This window comes from Monodon monoceros, unplaced genomic scaffold, assembly GCF_005190385.1.
Source record: "Monodon monoceros isolate NGI ecotype Baffin Bay Population unplaced genomic scaffold, NGI_Narwhal_1 Super_Scaffold_20, whole genome shotgun sequence".
Taxonomy (NCBI): domain Eukaryota; kingdom Metazoa; phylum Chordata; class Mammalia; order Artiodactyla; family Monodontidae; genus Monodon; species Monodon monoceros.
Window position 1 is genome coordinate 4,711,736 of NW_021703777.1, and position 18,169 is coordinate 4,729,904.

An 18,169-nucleotide genomic window follows, 5' to 3' on the forward strand; every position below is an offset into this window, starting at 1 on the left:
ACAGTTATGTTTATTTCAAGTGTTTTTTTAAAAGACAAGTAGCATAAGAAATTTAAAAATACATATGTTCTTTTCAAAATCAGCATTTTTGTCTTTTTTCAGTTCTCTAGGAAAACCAAAATGTATTGTAAACTTATTTGATTGAATAAAATGTTGCTTTAGTATCTTATTTGCAGTATCATGATCTGTTATTAAAATAAAAGCACTAGCTTAATTTACTGTAAGTATATAATCTATATAATTTATAGAATTCCTAAATGTCAACTTATTTTTTTCTTGAAAATATTTAACATAAATAAGTGAAGTATTTTCTCAACATTAGACAACACAAAATTATGATTTTTGATGAACTTAAAATGTCTAATGATTTTTATAAAAACAAAAACTTTGCCAAACTATATATCTCTAGATGGCAGACATCCTTTTCTCTTTATCTTTATGAGAAATTCAAGAACATAACAGTATTGTTTTATTTTGAAAAGTTCTAAACTTAAAATTAATATCAAAATAATAGAAAGCATCTGGGTGATTAGATCTTAACATATTTACTGATCTTTATAAATCCTTTACTATTACTTCACGTGAACTTTTAATGACATATTTTTAAACTAGCCCATCTCTATAATTTGTGAAAAAGTATTTAATTCCCAAAGTTGTAAGCTTCCAAAAGTACTACCACTTCATGTTTTAAAATTTGATTTTTATGTAAATTATATTCTGAAAGCATATTCTGAAATAAGTGCTCCTAAGTGAGTAGTAAACCAGACAACCAATAGTTTAGTTCATAACCGCTAGACACTAGGAGCAAGTCCAGATGGGTACTGTACCTTGTGTCGCAATCTTATTAGAGGCTGATAAGATTTAAGGCCATATCCTGCTTCTTTGGTTGGCCTTCCTTCTGACTCCAGAAAAATGAATCCAAGAATCAAAACAGCTGACCAGCACTTAAACATCCTTATTGCTTTTCACCTGTGAAAATTAACATTGCAAATAATCAGAAAATACATTCTATATTGAATAAATGTATCAAGAAATATTCAATAGCAAATAGAAATCTTAACAGATCTAATCAAAACCTGGCAGCAGTCGCCAACTGAATCCATAATAGGTAAGCATCTCTGAATAAAGATTATTATCTTCTTGATCATAACAAATATTGTTTGTTTTACCCATACAGCTTTACACAACATTGAATAAGTAGAAATTTAGGGGCCAATAAAAATGTACTGAGGAACAATTAATAAACACATGTTGAAAGAAAAATTTTTTAAAAGAGAGTAAACATTAAACAATGATAAATTTTCTAAGCATCCATACAGAATACAATTATCAACATATTTTTAAATCACAAACTCCTCTTGGAGTATATTTGATGAATAATGCTTAATAAAACTATAGATATTATAATTTACTGGTAAATATTGGTGAGAGGTTGATAAGATAGTCTTCTATGGTAAGTACTTAATAAACTGAGGTACAACAGAAATTATACAGATAGGTTATATCGAGTTACGAACGCATTTTACCAGTAGCACCTAAGAGGACGTTTCCTAGAAAATTGCTTTTTAAGTGCTTTAAACTGAAAGTCCTATGGCTCTTTCCACAGCTCTATATTCTTGGCTATAGCAGAGAAATTGTAAAATTGCATAAATTTATCACCATATAAACTCTCTAAGCCCTCTTCCAAACAAACAAATCTATGCTTTGACCTCAACTGTATTCCACTTTACCACTTTCACATCTTTGTCACTATTGTGACTATAGGAGGAGCTTTTTCTCCTCCTGTCTAATCCAATCTGGTCATCTGGCTTGAGAAACTTAGCCAACTGATTAACCCTGCTATTTAGTGTATTTAAACTCTGTCTCTAAATGATTTTCTTCCATCTTTAAATGTGTTCAAATCATCCATGTTTTAAGATAATTTCTCTTCTCCTCTCCTTCTGAATTTTTGGAAGGAATTGTATATCTCATTCTATCCATTTTCTGACCAATCATGATTCTATCCTCATCACTCTATCAAAATAACATTTCTTTTTTTCAAAAAATGGTCACTGTACTTGATGTCTATAACATCCATCTCTTCTGTGTCTACAGAGTTTGTAAAATCGTCTTCTCAGTCCTCTTGCAAGTCATCCTACTCCTTTATTTTGCCATTAAATATTACTTAATCCCATTAGCCATGTATGCTACTCCATTCACTCAGCCAGACATTCAACATAGTCTATGGTTTTAATTATATGTAGTGCTTCTCATTCAATCTCCAGATTGGTATGATTAGCCTGCTTAACAGCTCTGCCTTCATGTTTCAAAAGTAACTCCTCATAGTATACACATCCCTACATAAAGCCATGCTTTTGCAGACTTTCATTCATCCCTTTACTCAAGCCAGAAACAAAGGAGACATTTTTTGACATCTTAGTCTCCCTTACTCTCCATATTAAACCCATCTCTAAGTTCCATTAGTTCTACCTTCATATATATATATGTCTCAAACATCAGTTCCTTTCCAAATCTACAGCCACAACCCTAGTTCAAGCTGTAGGTACCACTTCTCCCTTCAAATGCTCCAATCCCATCCTTCCTCGCCTTCCACACTTATGCACCTTCAATCCCTTCTCCACACAACAGCCTGATCAATCATGTTGAATCTAAACATCATGATGTTATTGCCTTTGCGAGTAACTTTGGGATATATACATTTATCCTTAAGATAAAAAACAAAACCACTGGTTCTTACAAGTTCCTACAGCATCTAGGTTCTGCATATCTCACTCTTCTTTAAATAACTGTTCTCCAGCCTGACTAATTTCATGCAGTTATTTGAACTTGTTTTGTCCATTCCTACTATGAGGCTTTTGTGTACTATTTTCTCCAATTGAAATACAATTATTTTCCCATTTATCACCCAAAGACCATCACACATCAAAAATGTCCCTTAGAATCCTTCCCCATAATACGAAGCCTGAGTTACATTTCTTAGTTACTCTGCTCATAGATCAGTATTCTTTCATTTCAGAGCATCTCTTTGTAATTATACAACATTAATATGATTACTTTAAAATGTACTCACAAGACTATATATCTGTCTCCTTCAAACTTCGTGGTTGCTGGAATCTCTTTTGTTTTGTTTTGTTTCCCCACCATTATATCATCTGGACCTACCAAATTGCCTTTCACCTACTGGACATACAGTGAATGAATGCATAAATGAATGTCATCTTGCATGCAAGGGGAACAAGAAAGAACGTGTTTTCCTGCATTCTGACAATTCTGAATGCAATTCCCATTTCCACTACTGTTACAAAACATCTGAAAACTAACCTGAGAAAAATATTTTCATTTTCAATCCTTCCTTCTGCTGTCATTTTGACCTATAGTCTAATCCTTCTTCCAGAGGTAAATACTTGTTTATAAGACAACTGGATGGAATATTTCAAATTCAAGATAGAGACCGAGAATAAAGCGAACAGTTCAGGTGAAGGCGTATTTTTTCAGAGCTCTGAATACTATGTTCCTTCTGTTGTGAAGCAGGAGAAGGAGGAAAGAGGCATGGCAACAATCCTGTAGCATTATGATTCTGGGTGAAGGTGAGGTCATAAATTTCCTAAAAGTGCTCACTTAAGGGTTTGTCTTTCTCTACCCTCCTTCTTTTCCCCGCCTAACCTCCCTCTAATTCTCTTTTTTTTTTTGTGTGTGTGTGTGTGTATATATATATATATATATATACACACACACACACACAAAAAAAGATACATATATATATCCCACACGGAAAAGAGTTCATCTACTATAAAATACAGAACAAATGAACAGTTAATTAGGTGAATAAAAATCTCATAAATTTTGGGTGAGTGAACTTCCACACATTGATAATTGGATCAACAATCTGCTGAAATATATTTTCTGCCAAAAGGCAACAGGATAGGAATATCTACTTTAAGAAATTTCATTAGTTGAGAAAAATAAGTCAGTGTGTAAATCTTTGGTGTAGTATTGATATATGCAACCTATTTATACTATTTTAATCTACTTTTCTGATACTCTTAACTGTGATTCATTTTTTCTTCAGTGGTAGTCTTATGATTTTCAAGTCTAAAATTTCTTAAAAATACCAAGTTATACAAAAATAAGAATGTTTTATCTTATCAAAAGCTGTCATACATCTGGAGTGGTTTACTTGGTATTACGGATAAAGTAAAAAGGATTTAATATTAAAAGTCAGATAACATTTTTTTAGGAGATCTCTGATTTCTATTGCAGATAGACATTTGAGCTCAGCAGTGGAGAGTTAGACAAACACTAGTTTCCGTGTTTATCATCTGTGAATGGTACCTCATAAGATTTTCTCCATTGAAATATCACTAAGGAAAGTACTTGAATTCAATTATATAGTAATGAAATGGCAACCTAAACATAAAGAAAGAAGGCTCTTCTCAAAGGATACTCAGAAAATAATTATTAGCTTCTTACTTCTCTTCATCTATAGAATCCAAAGGCGTTATTATTGCATTTTTAAAAGTTCACTTGTCCACAGAAGCTGTTCTGGAAATTTTAAATCAGCAATAATTGATCCCCTGATATACTGACTCATGAGCTCACTTTCTCGGTATAGTAACCTCTGACAACCTGTTAGGTTTTCATAATTAATTGGCAGTTTGTTGACAGCTCGGTAAGAACACTGAAAAGCATGTGACAAAAACAAACCAGCTGGAGCAGATGGTGTGATAATGATCCTATGACATTTCCTTCTAACCTCAACATCTATATGGAAGCATCAGAAAACAACCTATTAACTTAGAGAAAACAAAATGCATGTTACCTAAAAGGTATCTGCCTAATATCATAGGTAACAAAGTTGGACTTAAAAATGGTAACGGAGAAAGCTTGTTTTGGGAGGAGCTTCAAGATGGCGGAAGAGTGAGACGCGGAGATCACCTTCCTCCCCACAGATACACCAGAAATACATCTACACGTGGAACAACTCCTACAGAACACCTACTGAACGCTGGCAGAAGACCTCAGACCTCCCAAAAGGCAAGAAACTCCCCACGTACCTGGGTAGGGCAAAAAAAAGAGAAAAAACAGACACAAAAGGATAGGGACGGGGCCTGCACCAGTGGGAGGGAGCTGTGAAGGAGGAAAGGTTTCCACACACTAGGAGCCCCTTCTCTGGTGGAGACGGGGGAGGGAGGGGGGAGCTTCGAAGCCGCGGAAGAGAGCACAACAACGGGTGCGGAGGACAAAGCACAGAGATTCCCACACAGAGGATCGGGGCCGACCGGCACTCACCAGCCTGAGAGGCTTGTCTGCTCACCCGCCGGGGCGGGCGGGGCTGGGAGCTGAGGCTCAGGCTTCGGTCGGAGCGCCTGGAGAGGACTGGGGTTGGCGGCGTGAACACGGCCTGAAGGGGGCTAGTGCGCCACAGCTAGCCGGGAGGGAGTCCGGGAAAGAGTCTGGAGCTGCCGAACAGGCAAGACTTTTTCTTGCCTCTTTGTTTCCTGGTGCGCGAGGAGAGGGGATTCAGAGCGCTGCTTAAAGGAGCTCCAGAGACGGGCGCGAGCCGCGGCTAGAAGCGCGGACCCCAGAGACGGGCTTGAGACGCTGCTGCTGCTGCTGCTGCCGCCACCAAGAAGCCTGTGTGCGAGCACAGGTCACTCTCCACACCCCCCTTCCGGGGAGCCTGTGCAGCCCGCCACTGCCAGGGCCCCGTGATCCAACAACAACTTCCCCGGGAGAACGCACGGCTCGCCTCAGGCTGCGGCAACGTCACGCCGCCTCTGACGCCGCAGGCTCGCCCCGCCTCCGTGCCTCTCACTCCGCCCCACCCCCACCCGGCCTGAGTGAGCCGAGCCGGAGAAGCAGCGGCTCCTTTAACTCCTTCCTGTCTGAGCGAAGAACAGACGCCCTCCGGCGACCTACCCACAGAGGCGGTTCCAAATCCAAAGCTGAACCCCGGGAGCTTTACGAACAAAGAAGAGAAAGGGAAATGTCTCCCAGAAGACTCAGGAGCAGCAGATTAAATCTCCACAATCAAAGTGATGTACCGTGCATCTATGGAATACCTGAATAGACAATGAATCATCCCAAATTGAGGAGGTGGACTTTGGGAGCAAAGATATATATTTTTTGTCCCCTTGTTCTCTTTTTGTGAGTGTGTATGTATATGCTTCTGTGTGTAATTTTGTCTGTATAGCTTTGCTTTCACCATTTGTCCTAGGGTTCTGTCTGTCCGGTTTTTTTTTTTTCAATTACTTAAAATTTTTGTTCTTAATAATTATTTTTTTATTTTAATAACTATTTTATTTTACTTTATTTTATTTTATTTTATCTTCTTCTTTCTTTCTTTCTTTTTTTCTCCCTTTTATTCTGAGCTGTGTGGAGGATGGGCTCTTGGTGCTCCAACCAGGCGTCAGGGCTGTGACTCTGAGGTTGGAGAGCCAAGTTCAGGACACTGGTCCACAAGAGACCTCTCAGCTCCACGTAATATCAAACGGCGAAAATCTCCCAGAGATCTCCATCTCAACGCCAAGACCCAGCTTCACTCAATGACCAGCAAGCTACAGTGCTGGACATCCTATGCCAAACAACTAGCAAGACAAGAACACAACCCCACCCATTAGCAGAGAGGTTGCCTAAAATCATAATAAGGCCACAGACACCCCAAAACACACCACCAGACGTGGACCTGCCCACCAGAAAAACAAGATCCAGCCTCATCCACCAGAACACAGGCACTAGTTCCCTCCACCAGGAAGCCTACACAACCCACTGAACCAACTTTAGCCACTGGGGACAGACACCAAAAACAACGGGAACTACAAACCTGCAGCCTGCAAAAAGGAGACCCCAAGCACAGTAAGTTAAGCAAAATGAGAAGACAGAGAAACACACAGCAGATGAAGGAGCAAGATAAAAACCCACCAGACCTAACAAATGAAGAGGAAATAGGCAGTCAACCTGAAAAAGAATTCAGAATAATGACAGTAAAAATGATCCAAAATCTTGGAAATAGAATGCAGAAAAAACAAGAAACGTTTAACAAGGACCTAGAAGAACTACAGAGCAAACAAACAGAGATGAACAACACAATAAATGAAATTAAAAATTCTCTAGAAGGGATCAATAGCAGAATAACTGAGGCAGAAGAACGGATAAGTGACCTGGAAGATAAAATGGTGGAAATAAATACTGCAGAGCAGAATAAAGAAAAAAGAATGAAAAGAATTGGGGACAGTCTCAGAGACCTCTGGGACAACATTAAATGCACCAACATTCGAATTGTAGGGGTCCCAGAAGAAGAAGAGAAAAAGCAAGGGACTGAGAAAATATTTGAAGAGATTACAGTTGAAAACTTCCCTAATATGGGAAAGGAAATAGTTAATCAAGTCCAGGAAGCACAAAAAGTCCCATACAGGATAAATCCAAGGAGAAACATGCCAAGACACATATTAATCAAACTATCAAAAATTAAATACAAAGAAGAAATATTAAAAGCGGCAAGGGAAAAACAACAAGTAACACATAAGGGAATCCCCATAAGGTTAACAGCTGATCTTTCAGCAGAAACTCTGCAAGCCAGAAGGGAGTGGCAGGACATATTTAAAGTGATGAAAGAGAAAAACCTACAACCAAGATTACTCTACCCAGCAAGGGTCTCATTCAGATTTGACAGAGAAAATAAAAGCTTTACAGACAAGCAAAAGCTAAGAGAATTCAGCACCACCAAACCAGCTTTACAACAAATGCTAAAGGAACTTCTCTAGGCAGGAAACACAAGAAAAGGAAAAGACCTACATAATAAACCGAAAACAATTAAGAAAATGGTAATAGGAACATACAAACCGATAATTACCTTAAATGTAAATGGATTAAATGCTCCAACCAAAAGACATTCACTGACTGAACGGATACAAAAACAAGACCCGCATATATGCTGTCTACAAGAGACCCACTTCAGACCTAGGGACACATACAGACTGAAAGTGAGGGGATGGAAAAAGATATTCCATACAAATGGAAATCAAAAGAAAGCTGGAGTAGCAATTCTCATATCAGACAAAATAGACTTTAAAACAAAGACTACTACAAGAGACAAAGAAGGATACTACATGATCAAGGGATCAATCCAAGAAGAAGATATAACAATTGTAAATATTTATGCATCCAACATGGGAGCACCTCAATACATGAGGCAAATACTAACAGCCATAAACGGGGAAATCGACAGTATCACAATCATAGTAGGGGACTTTAACACCCCACTTTCACCAATGGACAGATCATCCAAAATGAAAATAAATAAGGAAACACAAGCTTTAAATGATACATTAAACAAGATGGACTTAATTGATATTTATAGGACATTCCATCCAAAAGCAAGAGAATACACATTCTTCTCAAGTGCTCATGGAACATTCTCCAGGATAGATCATATCTTGGGTCACAAATCAAGCCTTGGTAAATTTAAGAAATTTGAAATCGTATCAAGTATCTCTTCTGACCACAATGCTATGAGACTAGATATCAATTACAGGAAAAAAATCTATAAGAAATACCGACACATGGAGGCTAAACAACACACTACTTAATAACCAAAAGATCACTGAAGTAATCAAAGAGGAAATCAAAAAATACCTAGAAACAAATGACAATGAAAACACAGTGACCCAAAACCTATGGGATACAGCAAAAGCAATCCTAAGAGGGAAGTTTATAGCTGTACAAGCCTATTTTAGGAAACAAGAAACATCTCAAATAAACAACCTAACCTTACACCTAAAGGAATTAGAGAAACAAGAACAAAAAAACCCCAAAGTTAGCAGAAGGAAAGAAATCATAAAGAACAGATCAGAAATAAATGAAAAAGAAATGAAGGAAATGATAGCAAAGATCAATAAAATTAAAAGCTGGTTCTTTGAGAAGATAAACAAAATTGATAAACCAGTAGCCAGACTTATCAAGAAAAAAAGGGAGAAGACTCAAATCAATAGGATTAGAAATGAAAAACAAGTAACAACTGACACTGCCGAAATACAAAGGATCATGAGAGATTACTACAAGCAACTATATGCCAATAAAATGGACAATCTGGAAGAAACGGACAAATTCTTAGAAATGCACAGCCTTCCGAGACTGAACCAGGAAGAAATAGAAAATATGAACAGACCAATCACAAGCTCTGAAATTGAAACTCTGATTAAAAATCTTCCAACAAACAAAAGCCCAGGACCAGATGGCTTCACAGGCGAATTCTATCAAACATTAAGAGAAGAGCTAACACCTATCCTTGTCAAACTCTTCCAAAATATAGCAGAAGGAGGAACACTCCCAAACTCATTCTACATGGCCACCATCACTCTGACACCAAAACCCTAAAAAGATGTCACAAGGAAAGAAAACTACAGGCCAATATCACTGATGAACATGATGCAAAAGTCCTCAACAAAATACTAACAAGCAGAATCCAACAGCACATTAAAAGGATCATACATTATGATCAAGTGGGGTTTATCCCAGGAATGCAAGGATTCTTCAATATACGCAAATCAAACAACATGATACACCATATTAACAAATTAAAGGAGAAAAACCATATGATCATCTCAATAGATGCAGAGAAAGCTTTCAACAAAATTCAACACCCATTTATGAAAAAAACCCTGCAGAAAGTAGGCATAGAGGGAACTTTCCTCAACATAATAAAGGCCATATATGACAAACGCACAGCCAACATCATCCTCAATGGTGAAAAACTGAAACCATTTCCACTAAGATCAGGAGCAAGACAAGGTTGCCCACTCTCACCACTATTATTCAACATAGTTTTGGAAGTTTTAGCGACAGCAATCAGAGAAGAAAAAGAAATAAAAGGAATCCAAATTAGAGAAGAAGAAGTAAAGCTGTCACTGTTTGAGGATGACATGATACTAGACATACAGAATCCTAAAGATGCTACCAGAAAACTACTAGAGCTAATCAATGAATTTGGTAAAGTAGCAGGATACAAAATTAATGCGCAGAAACCTCTAGCATTCCTATACACTAATGATGAAAAATCTGAAAGTGAAATTAAGAAAACACTCCCATTTACCATTGCAACAAAAAGAATAAAGTATCTAGGAATAAACCTACCTAAGGAGACAAAAGACCTGTATGCAGAAAATTATAAGACACTGATGAAAGAAATTTAAGATGATACAAATAGATGGAGAGTTATACCATGTTCTTGGATTGGAAGAATCAACATTGTGAAAATGACTCTACTACCCAAAGCAATCTACTGATTCAATGCAACACCTATCAAACTAACACTGGCATTTTTCACAGAACTAGAACATAAAATTTCACAGTTTGTATGGAAACACAAAAGACCCTGAATAGCCAAAGCAATCTTGAGAACGAAAAATGGAGCTGGAGGAATCAGGCTCCCTGACTTCAGGCTATACTACAAATGTACAGTAATCAAGACAGTATGTTACTGGCACAAAAACAGAAATATAGATCCAAGGAACAAGATAGAAAGCCCAGAGGTAAACCCACACACATATGGTCACCTTATCTTTGATAAAGGACGCAAGAATATACAGTGGAGAAAAGACAGCCTCTTCAATAAGTGGTGCTGGGAAAACTGGACAGCTGCATGTAAAAGAATGAAATTAGAACTCTCCATAACACCATACTCAAAAATAAACTCAAAATGGATTAAAGACCTAAATATAAGGCCAGACACCATCAAACTCTTAGAGGAAAACATAAGCAGAACACTCTGTGACATAAATCACAGCAAGATCCTTTTTGACCCACCTCGTAGAGAAATGGAAATAAAAACAAAAATAAATGGGACTTAATGAAACTTAATAGCTTTTGCACAGCAAAGGAAACCATAAACAAGACGAAAAGGGAACCCTCAGAATGGAGAAAAAATTTGCAAATGAAGCAACTGACAAAGGATTAATCTCCAAAACATACAAGCAATTCATGCAGCTCAACATCAAAAAAACAAATAACCCAATCCAAAAATGGGCAGAAGACCTAAATAGACATTTCTCCAAAGAAGACATACAGATTGCCAACAGACACATGAAAGAATGCTCAACATCATTAATCATTAGAGAAATGCAAATCAAAACTACAATGAGATATCATCTCATACCGGTCAGAATGGCCACCATCAAAATATCTACAAACAATAAATGCTGGAGAGGGTGTGGAGAAAAGGGAATTCTCTTGCACTGTTGGTGGGAATGTAAATTGATACAGCCACTATGGAGAACAGTATGGAGGTTCCTTAAAAAACTAAAAATAGAACTACCATACGACCCAGCAATACCACTACTGGGCATATACCCTGAGAAAACCATAATTCAAAAAGAGTCATGTACCACAATGTTCATTGCAGCACTGTTTACAATAGCCAGGACATGGCAGCAACCTAAGTGTCCATCAACAGATTAATGGATAAAGATGTGGCACATATATACAATGGAATATTAGCCATAAAAAGGAACGAAACTGAGTTATTTGTAGTGAGGTGGATTGACCTAGAGACTGTCATACAGAGTGAAGTAAGTCAGAAAGAGAAAAACAAATACCGTATGCTGACACATATATATGGAATAAAAAAAAAAAAAGGTCAGAAGAACCGAGGGGCAAGACGGAAATAAAGATGCAGACCTACTGGAGAATGGACTTGAGGATACGGGGAGGGGGAAGGGTAAGCTGGAACAAAATGAGAGAGTGGCATGGATATATATATACACTACCAAACGTAAAATAGATAGCTAGTGGGAAGCAGCCGCATAGCACAGGGAGATCAGCTCGGTGCTTTGTGACCACCTAGAGGGGTGGGATAGGGAGGGTGGGAGGGAGGGAGATGCAAGAGGGAAGAGATATGGGGACATATGTATATGTATAACTGATTCACTTTGTTATTATAAAGCAGAAACTGACACAGCATTGTAAAGCAATTATACTCTAGTAAAGGTGTTAAAAAAATAAATTTATAAAATACAATAAAAAAAAGTGGTAAGGGGGATGGACAGAGGTTTTTTCTCTTTTTCAAAAAATTAGTATTTTTCTCTGAATCAAACTATTTTTTTTTCACCATATGAAATAACTGCTTTTGGCAGCAGGATTTAGAGTACTTACATTATTCAGTAGATTCAAATTTGAGGGATTTTGATTTGTTTCTGCATTCTCTGTAATCTAATGTCTAATCGTTTGGGGAAAAATAATAAGAGTGTTAAAGTATTGCCTTAGGAACAAAATGCAGAATTTGATATGGGGAAGGAAACTTTGGTATCATGCCTATGAATGAAACGAATGTTAAGGTAAAGCAAATCCCCAACATTGACAAATGTTTTAAAGGAGTCAATTATCCTAAGAGTTTCACCTGGAGTATCCCCACTGCATCTCACTCCACCCTAGAAAACTACCATAGGTCTTTCAAGAAACAGCCCCAGTCACCTCCTTTGTGAAAGGCAGATTCCTTTCCAGTTCCCTCCTTTGTGAAAGGCAATTCCTTTCCAATTCCCTGCCAGTCTCCCATGAACTTGACTGCTTTCTGCTGCGATTTTTATGTATCTCCCTTAGAAGACATTTTGCCTTGCACTGTGGTTATCAGTTTAAGAAAGGCTATCATCCTCATATAGATATAGAAGGAAGTACACGGAACTGGTTCTGTCACAATTTAACACGTTTCTTAACTTTCACAGATCTCTCTTTGCTCTGTTCTGGAGGTGCCTATACGATCACTAGTGCCTTTTTTCCTTTCTGGTATCCTGCAACTCAATGAGATGGAGAAACGGACTTCCAGACTACCTTGTGTCATGCTATAAAACCTAAGCGAAACCAATTGCCTTACTTGGACCCCATATGTAAAAAGAAATGTATGAGCTTAGCACCTGTGCCAGATTATTCCTACTGAGTAGATGGGTTGATCAGGAGAAGATACAGGGGAGAGCAGGTTTGCAAGAGAAAATTATGATTTTGTGTGATGCCTTTTGTAGTCCTATTGGAGGTGTTAAATAGGCACTGCGATATTGAACCTGGAGCTTGGCAAAGAGGTATAGGCTGGACATACCTGTTTGGGGTTGTGAAAATTTATATGTCTTTTACTCTAGGTAGGAAATGGGAAGAAGTTAGAGAGGAGAAAAGGTCCAAAGACTAAGCCCTCAGGCAAGTTTAGTTGAAACAGAAGATTAAGTGCTGCTAGGAGGTGGAGGAAATGAAAAGAGTAAACTGGCAATTTTAGAAAAATGATAGATGGGCATTTTCATTGGAATGGAAGGACTAGAACCCACAGCTCTTATTATCTGACAGCCTGTGTTTTCACCGGTTTGCTTCTGTGTACTCTTTATCCAACCAGAAGTTGTCTCATAAAGACAGGACTTTGTTAACCATTTGTATGAATCAGAGCAGTACATGGCACACAGCATAAACTTAATAAATAATTTTGATTGATTAATTAATAATTAATGGTGATAAGTAATTAATTTGAAATTATAGCTGTATATAAAATGATTCTTAATATTCTTCATGTGGTCAAAAATAGTCATTAAAACTGACTATGAAATTAATCTAGAAGTCAAATTGCATGTAACACAAAAAGCTTTTCTTTTCCCCCTGGATCAAAACCTTTGAGCTTGGCTTTCAATGGGAAGTTCCTCTGAAAAAGCCTCTCTTGTCAAAGACAGACAACCTTTTCATTCTTTGGCTCAAATGAAATTGGAGCGGCCAGTCAGATTCTCCTACATTCCTCAGTCTTGTCTGTCGCAGCAACTGTTTTCATCTCTTGACCCACTTTACCATGACATCCACCACTGTGAACTCTGAGGTTGAGTTTTAATTTGAGATTTCTCTTAGAAGGAAATATTATCCAAAGAACCCAGTTTTTTGGGTTTTTTTTTTTTTGCGGTACGCGTGCCTCTCACTGTTGTGGCCTCTCCTGTTGCGGAGCACAGGCTCCAGACCCTCAGGCTCAGCGGCCATGGCTCACGGGCCCAGCCGCTCCGCGGCACGTGGGATCTTCCCGGACCGGGGCATGAACCCATGTCCCCTACATCGGCAGGCGGACTCTCAACCACTGCGCCACCAGGGAAGCCCCTGATAGGTATTATTGCTCATATTGAATTAGTATATAAATAAAGGGAAACTTCTCAAGATAAAGTGTCCAAGAATGACTCTGATCAAATTTGACCCGTGGTTCTGTTATATAATTCTACTTTTAAGACACACATAATGTTGCAGATGTAACGGGGTAACCTATACGAGAAGTAGCCATAGAGAAAAAAAAAACAAACTAATTATTCAGACTTCATACTACTGGAAGAGGGAATCCTTCACTTCCATTTGCTTTAGATCAATGTAAATGAAGACTTAAGATAAACAAATGTAGCTATAATGTGAGAGCAGTAACAATGTGACTTCTGTGTCCAGACTGCATGGGTAAGGGTGGTTCAAATCTATATGGAAACACTAGCAAACATGGAACTTTATTCTTAATCCTATGGTTTATATTGTGAAAGTGTCTAAAACTTTTAAGTGTAATACTCTATGTTGAAAAATTCTAACATGGGCAATACACTTTCTTTAAACATCTGGGATAAGAATAGAATTATAAGTGTTAAATAATGAGAATTCTTACCATTAATTTAATTTCACTCTTTCAAGGAAGGTGGAACTTGTAATGACATCTGAGTCATTAATTCAGATGAACAAAAACTGTAGAGATTCTAATCAATTATACCTTTCAATAGCCAGCTTAATTTGAAGCTGAAAGAAGCTAAATATAGATAAAATATATTCTTTGCCATTTTAGGACTGCAGTCTAAAATGTACAATAATTTAAGCTTGCACTAGGAGAAAATATTCACACTGAATTCCGTTTAATTAAAGAATGTGTGTTACTCTGCTTTAAGCAAATGAAATTCTCATTATGAAAAGCATGCTAGGTGGTAAATATTGTTTTCCCAAACCATCTTTGCTTTACAAAACTATTTATACTCAGTTATATTAACTATTCTGGTGCATTAAAAAGAAAACATTTTTTAAATAAGATATTCAAGTACAACATACAACAGAACTGAAAAATATAGTAGAGACCTAGTATAACCACTTCTTTATACTTGTGATGAATATGAGAACCAGTGAATATGAGAACCATATGTGATGAATATGAGAACCATAGGCAAACCTTAGAATAAGGTTTGCCTATGAGGAAAGTAGAAGTGGGCGGGAATACATCTGTCCTGATTCCAGGTACACAGGTATTATTTTTTCTAATACTAAAACACACCCGGTAGAATCCATTCACTACGGAAGAAAAGGACACACAGGTATCAATGAGGTTTTGTTTAGAAACGGCATCTCTGTGAACCCCAGCATCTTTGTATTTGCTACTTGCTAGAGTTTCTAGAAGCCAGCTGGTAGGCCACCAGAGTCACCATCTCAAGAGAATCTTGTTGTTTGAATAGAATGTTTGGAAAACCTTTCTCTTCTTCCTTTGTTCTGCACAATAATCTTCATAGTTGTGGTTAAAGTTATACATAGATGGTTACAGCTGTCCTCATATAACTGCAATTACACAGTAGTTTCATATACACAACATATACCATATATATATATATATATATATATATACACACACATATATATATATATACATACATTGTGGTTTATGTAGTTATATAACTATGTGGATGTCCATAGGTATACATAGGTGACTATATATAATACAGGATACATATATTTATAAAGAATGAACTTTACATCTAGCTGACTTAACCCAGGAAATGTTGTAAATTGTATAACATTACAGTAGGCTGGACTTCCAACTGTATATACCAGCACCTCAAATTTAGGCAGAAAAAAAAAATACAACCTTCAGTGACTCATTTTCAGTCTCCCAAAAGAAGTCCCTAGACTTTATAATACATTTATGATTCAGTAGTCAAAAAGTGTATTATGCGTAGCCTGAAGTTAAATTAATTCCCTATGTCCATTTTTATGATGACCTCGGTAGACAATACTTAAAAAAATAAACTTTATTCACTTGTTTGTGTTCAGCTTATTAAATCATGGACTGTCAGTTTCTTCTTCACAATGAATAACCTCAGTTACTTAGAGAAAATTTGGTCATAATATTCTGGATTAAGTGTCTTAGTATGTGCACATAATGGACCACCAGTATCACCTTGCTGACAGCTGTGGTCCATAACATGGTGAAACATAACAGGTCACAATCCTGTTCTAACACGGCCAAGGTGACGCGACCCAGCTCATCTGCTCTTAGCTTTTCTCTACCCTATGCCCACCCGTCTTATGTGTGACTAGTTCAAAAATAAGAAGCCACTACAATATCATTCCTCTATTTTTCATATAATTTATTACACATTAAATTTCTGAATTTTAGTTCATTTTCCCAGAAGTCTGACATCAAACAGGCACTTTTTCTTCTGGTGGATGATAAACTGAAGGTATTTATTTCTACAAACCTTACAAAAGTCCTTTCAATACTGAGCAGCAGCACACTATAGTGGAAATAACAGGAGGCTAAAAGTCGAAAGAGATGGATTCTATTTGTGGCTGTGTTTATAAACATTTTTTAACACTGCTTTAGAGTTCTCAACCCAGGGGTGTCTCCCCACTAGTCCACTGAAACTGCCTCCAGAAGTGAGGTCTTTATTGACACTTTCACTTCCATCACACAATATTGTCATGATTTCATTTCACATTTCTAGCCATCCTTCTGCAGTCTCTTTCCCCACTTTTCTTTATTCACCTGATCTACTCACCTGATTCATAAAAGAAAAATTTAATCAGAATAATAAAGTTCACTTTGCCTTTTTATTTTTATTTTCAATAATATATCCAAAATATTAAGGAACAACATCTGTATGTCATGGACATATAAACTGAAAGTTATAAAAAATACTTTCATTCTTTTCAAAGCAAGTACCAGCTGGAAGGGATCATGCAAATTAAAACTAACCAACCACAATGATCTTGGTTTTTCTCTTTTTTCTCAAACACAATGGATGTAACTTATTGCACATTGCAAAATGTTACCTAAAGATTAGCAATTGCCTATATGTTTGGTGTGAAAGACCTATTCTCCTACTTTGTATCTAAGCAGTAATAAGTTTGACTGATATATGAAAAAATTATGCTTTAAAAGTTTAAAAATAATAATATATTATATGACCTTGAAGATACTGCCCTGGTTCAAGAGAAGAGAACATCATTATAGGCTCTGTCTTCTGAATTCATTGCCTTCTACCTTGATAGGCACTTAAAATGTAAATTAAGGAAGAATACAACTCTTAGGATTGACTATGCCTAAAACCCCAAAGGTACTATGTTACAGATTTTATTTGCTATTAAAAGAAATCATTGCAATTTTGTCAATGTCAGACATTTTAAATTCAACCTATTCCATACCAAGCTTTCTAGCGGTCTATGTTCCTTAAATCTGGGACTACACTTAGTATACTCGGAAAAATTCCGTCAGTTTAGCAATGAAGTGCTGCACAGGGAACAACTTAATTTCCTCTGTATTTAAAGCTAAAATGCCATGGGGAAAACTTGCCCATTCATTCAGGTCAGCTGAGATTCAGAGGTATCCCAGTTCATATTCAGGGAAGTATGGGGAGAGTCCAAGGATAGAGCCCCGAATCAGTTGTAGAATTCACTGGAACCCAGGATATTTGCCAGGATGACCTCATGCCTCTCCAGAAGGAGAGATCTGAGCATTTTCTCAGAATCAAAACATCCATGTTTTCATGAGAGATATGAAAAGCAGAGAGCAAGCTGGGCATATAGACCAACTGCAGCTGAGTCAACTGAAGATGGGCACATTCCTAGTGATCTGAACCCAAGCAGACAAGGGGAGTGGAAACTTTCCAAGAAACTGTTAACAGGAATTAACAAGAGCTGTAGTAGCTAGTTATGTGGTCAGTGGTGACCAGTGATCAAAACAAAAGTCATTAGCAAAAAAACAGCGAAAGTCAAGTTGGTTTTCAACAACTGATATAAGAGAGCTTGCATTTTATTTTATACCAGTATTTTTCAAAATTCAAAAATAAACACCTGTAAAAGCTTGGATTTTTTTACATATGTACACATTATTTTTTAATATTCTTTTCACTATGTTTTATCACGTTTTTATCAT

At 37.1% G+C, this 18,169-nt stretch overlaps 1 protein-coding gene across 3 annotated transcripts in view; it reads right to left on the reverse strand.

Moving 5' to 3' along the window:
• Positions 1-18,169, reverse strand: part of FSTL5 (follistatin like 5) — a 708,564-nt gene that overhangs the window by 652,715 nt on the left and 37,680 nt on the right. For all 3 annotated transcript variants that reach the window (XM_029235420.1, XM_029235419.1, XM_029235418.1), the window contains exon 2: positions 828-969. In XM_029235420.1, the coding sequence (XP_029091253.1) occupies positions 828-953 (126 nt within the window). In that variant the 5' untranslated portion in view covers positions 954-969. The remainder of the gene's footprint in view (positions 1-827; positions 970-18,169) is intronic.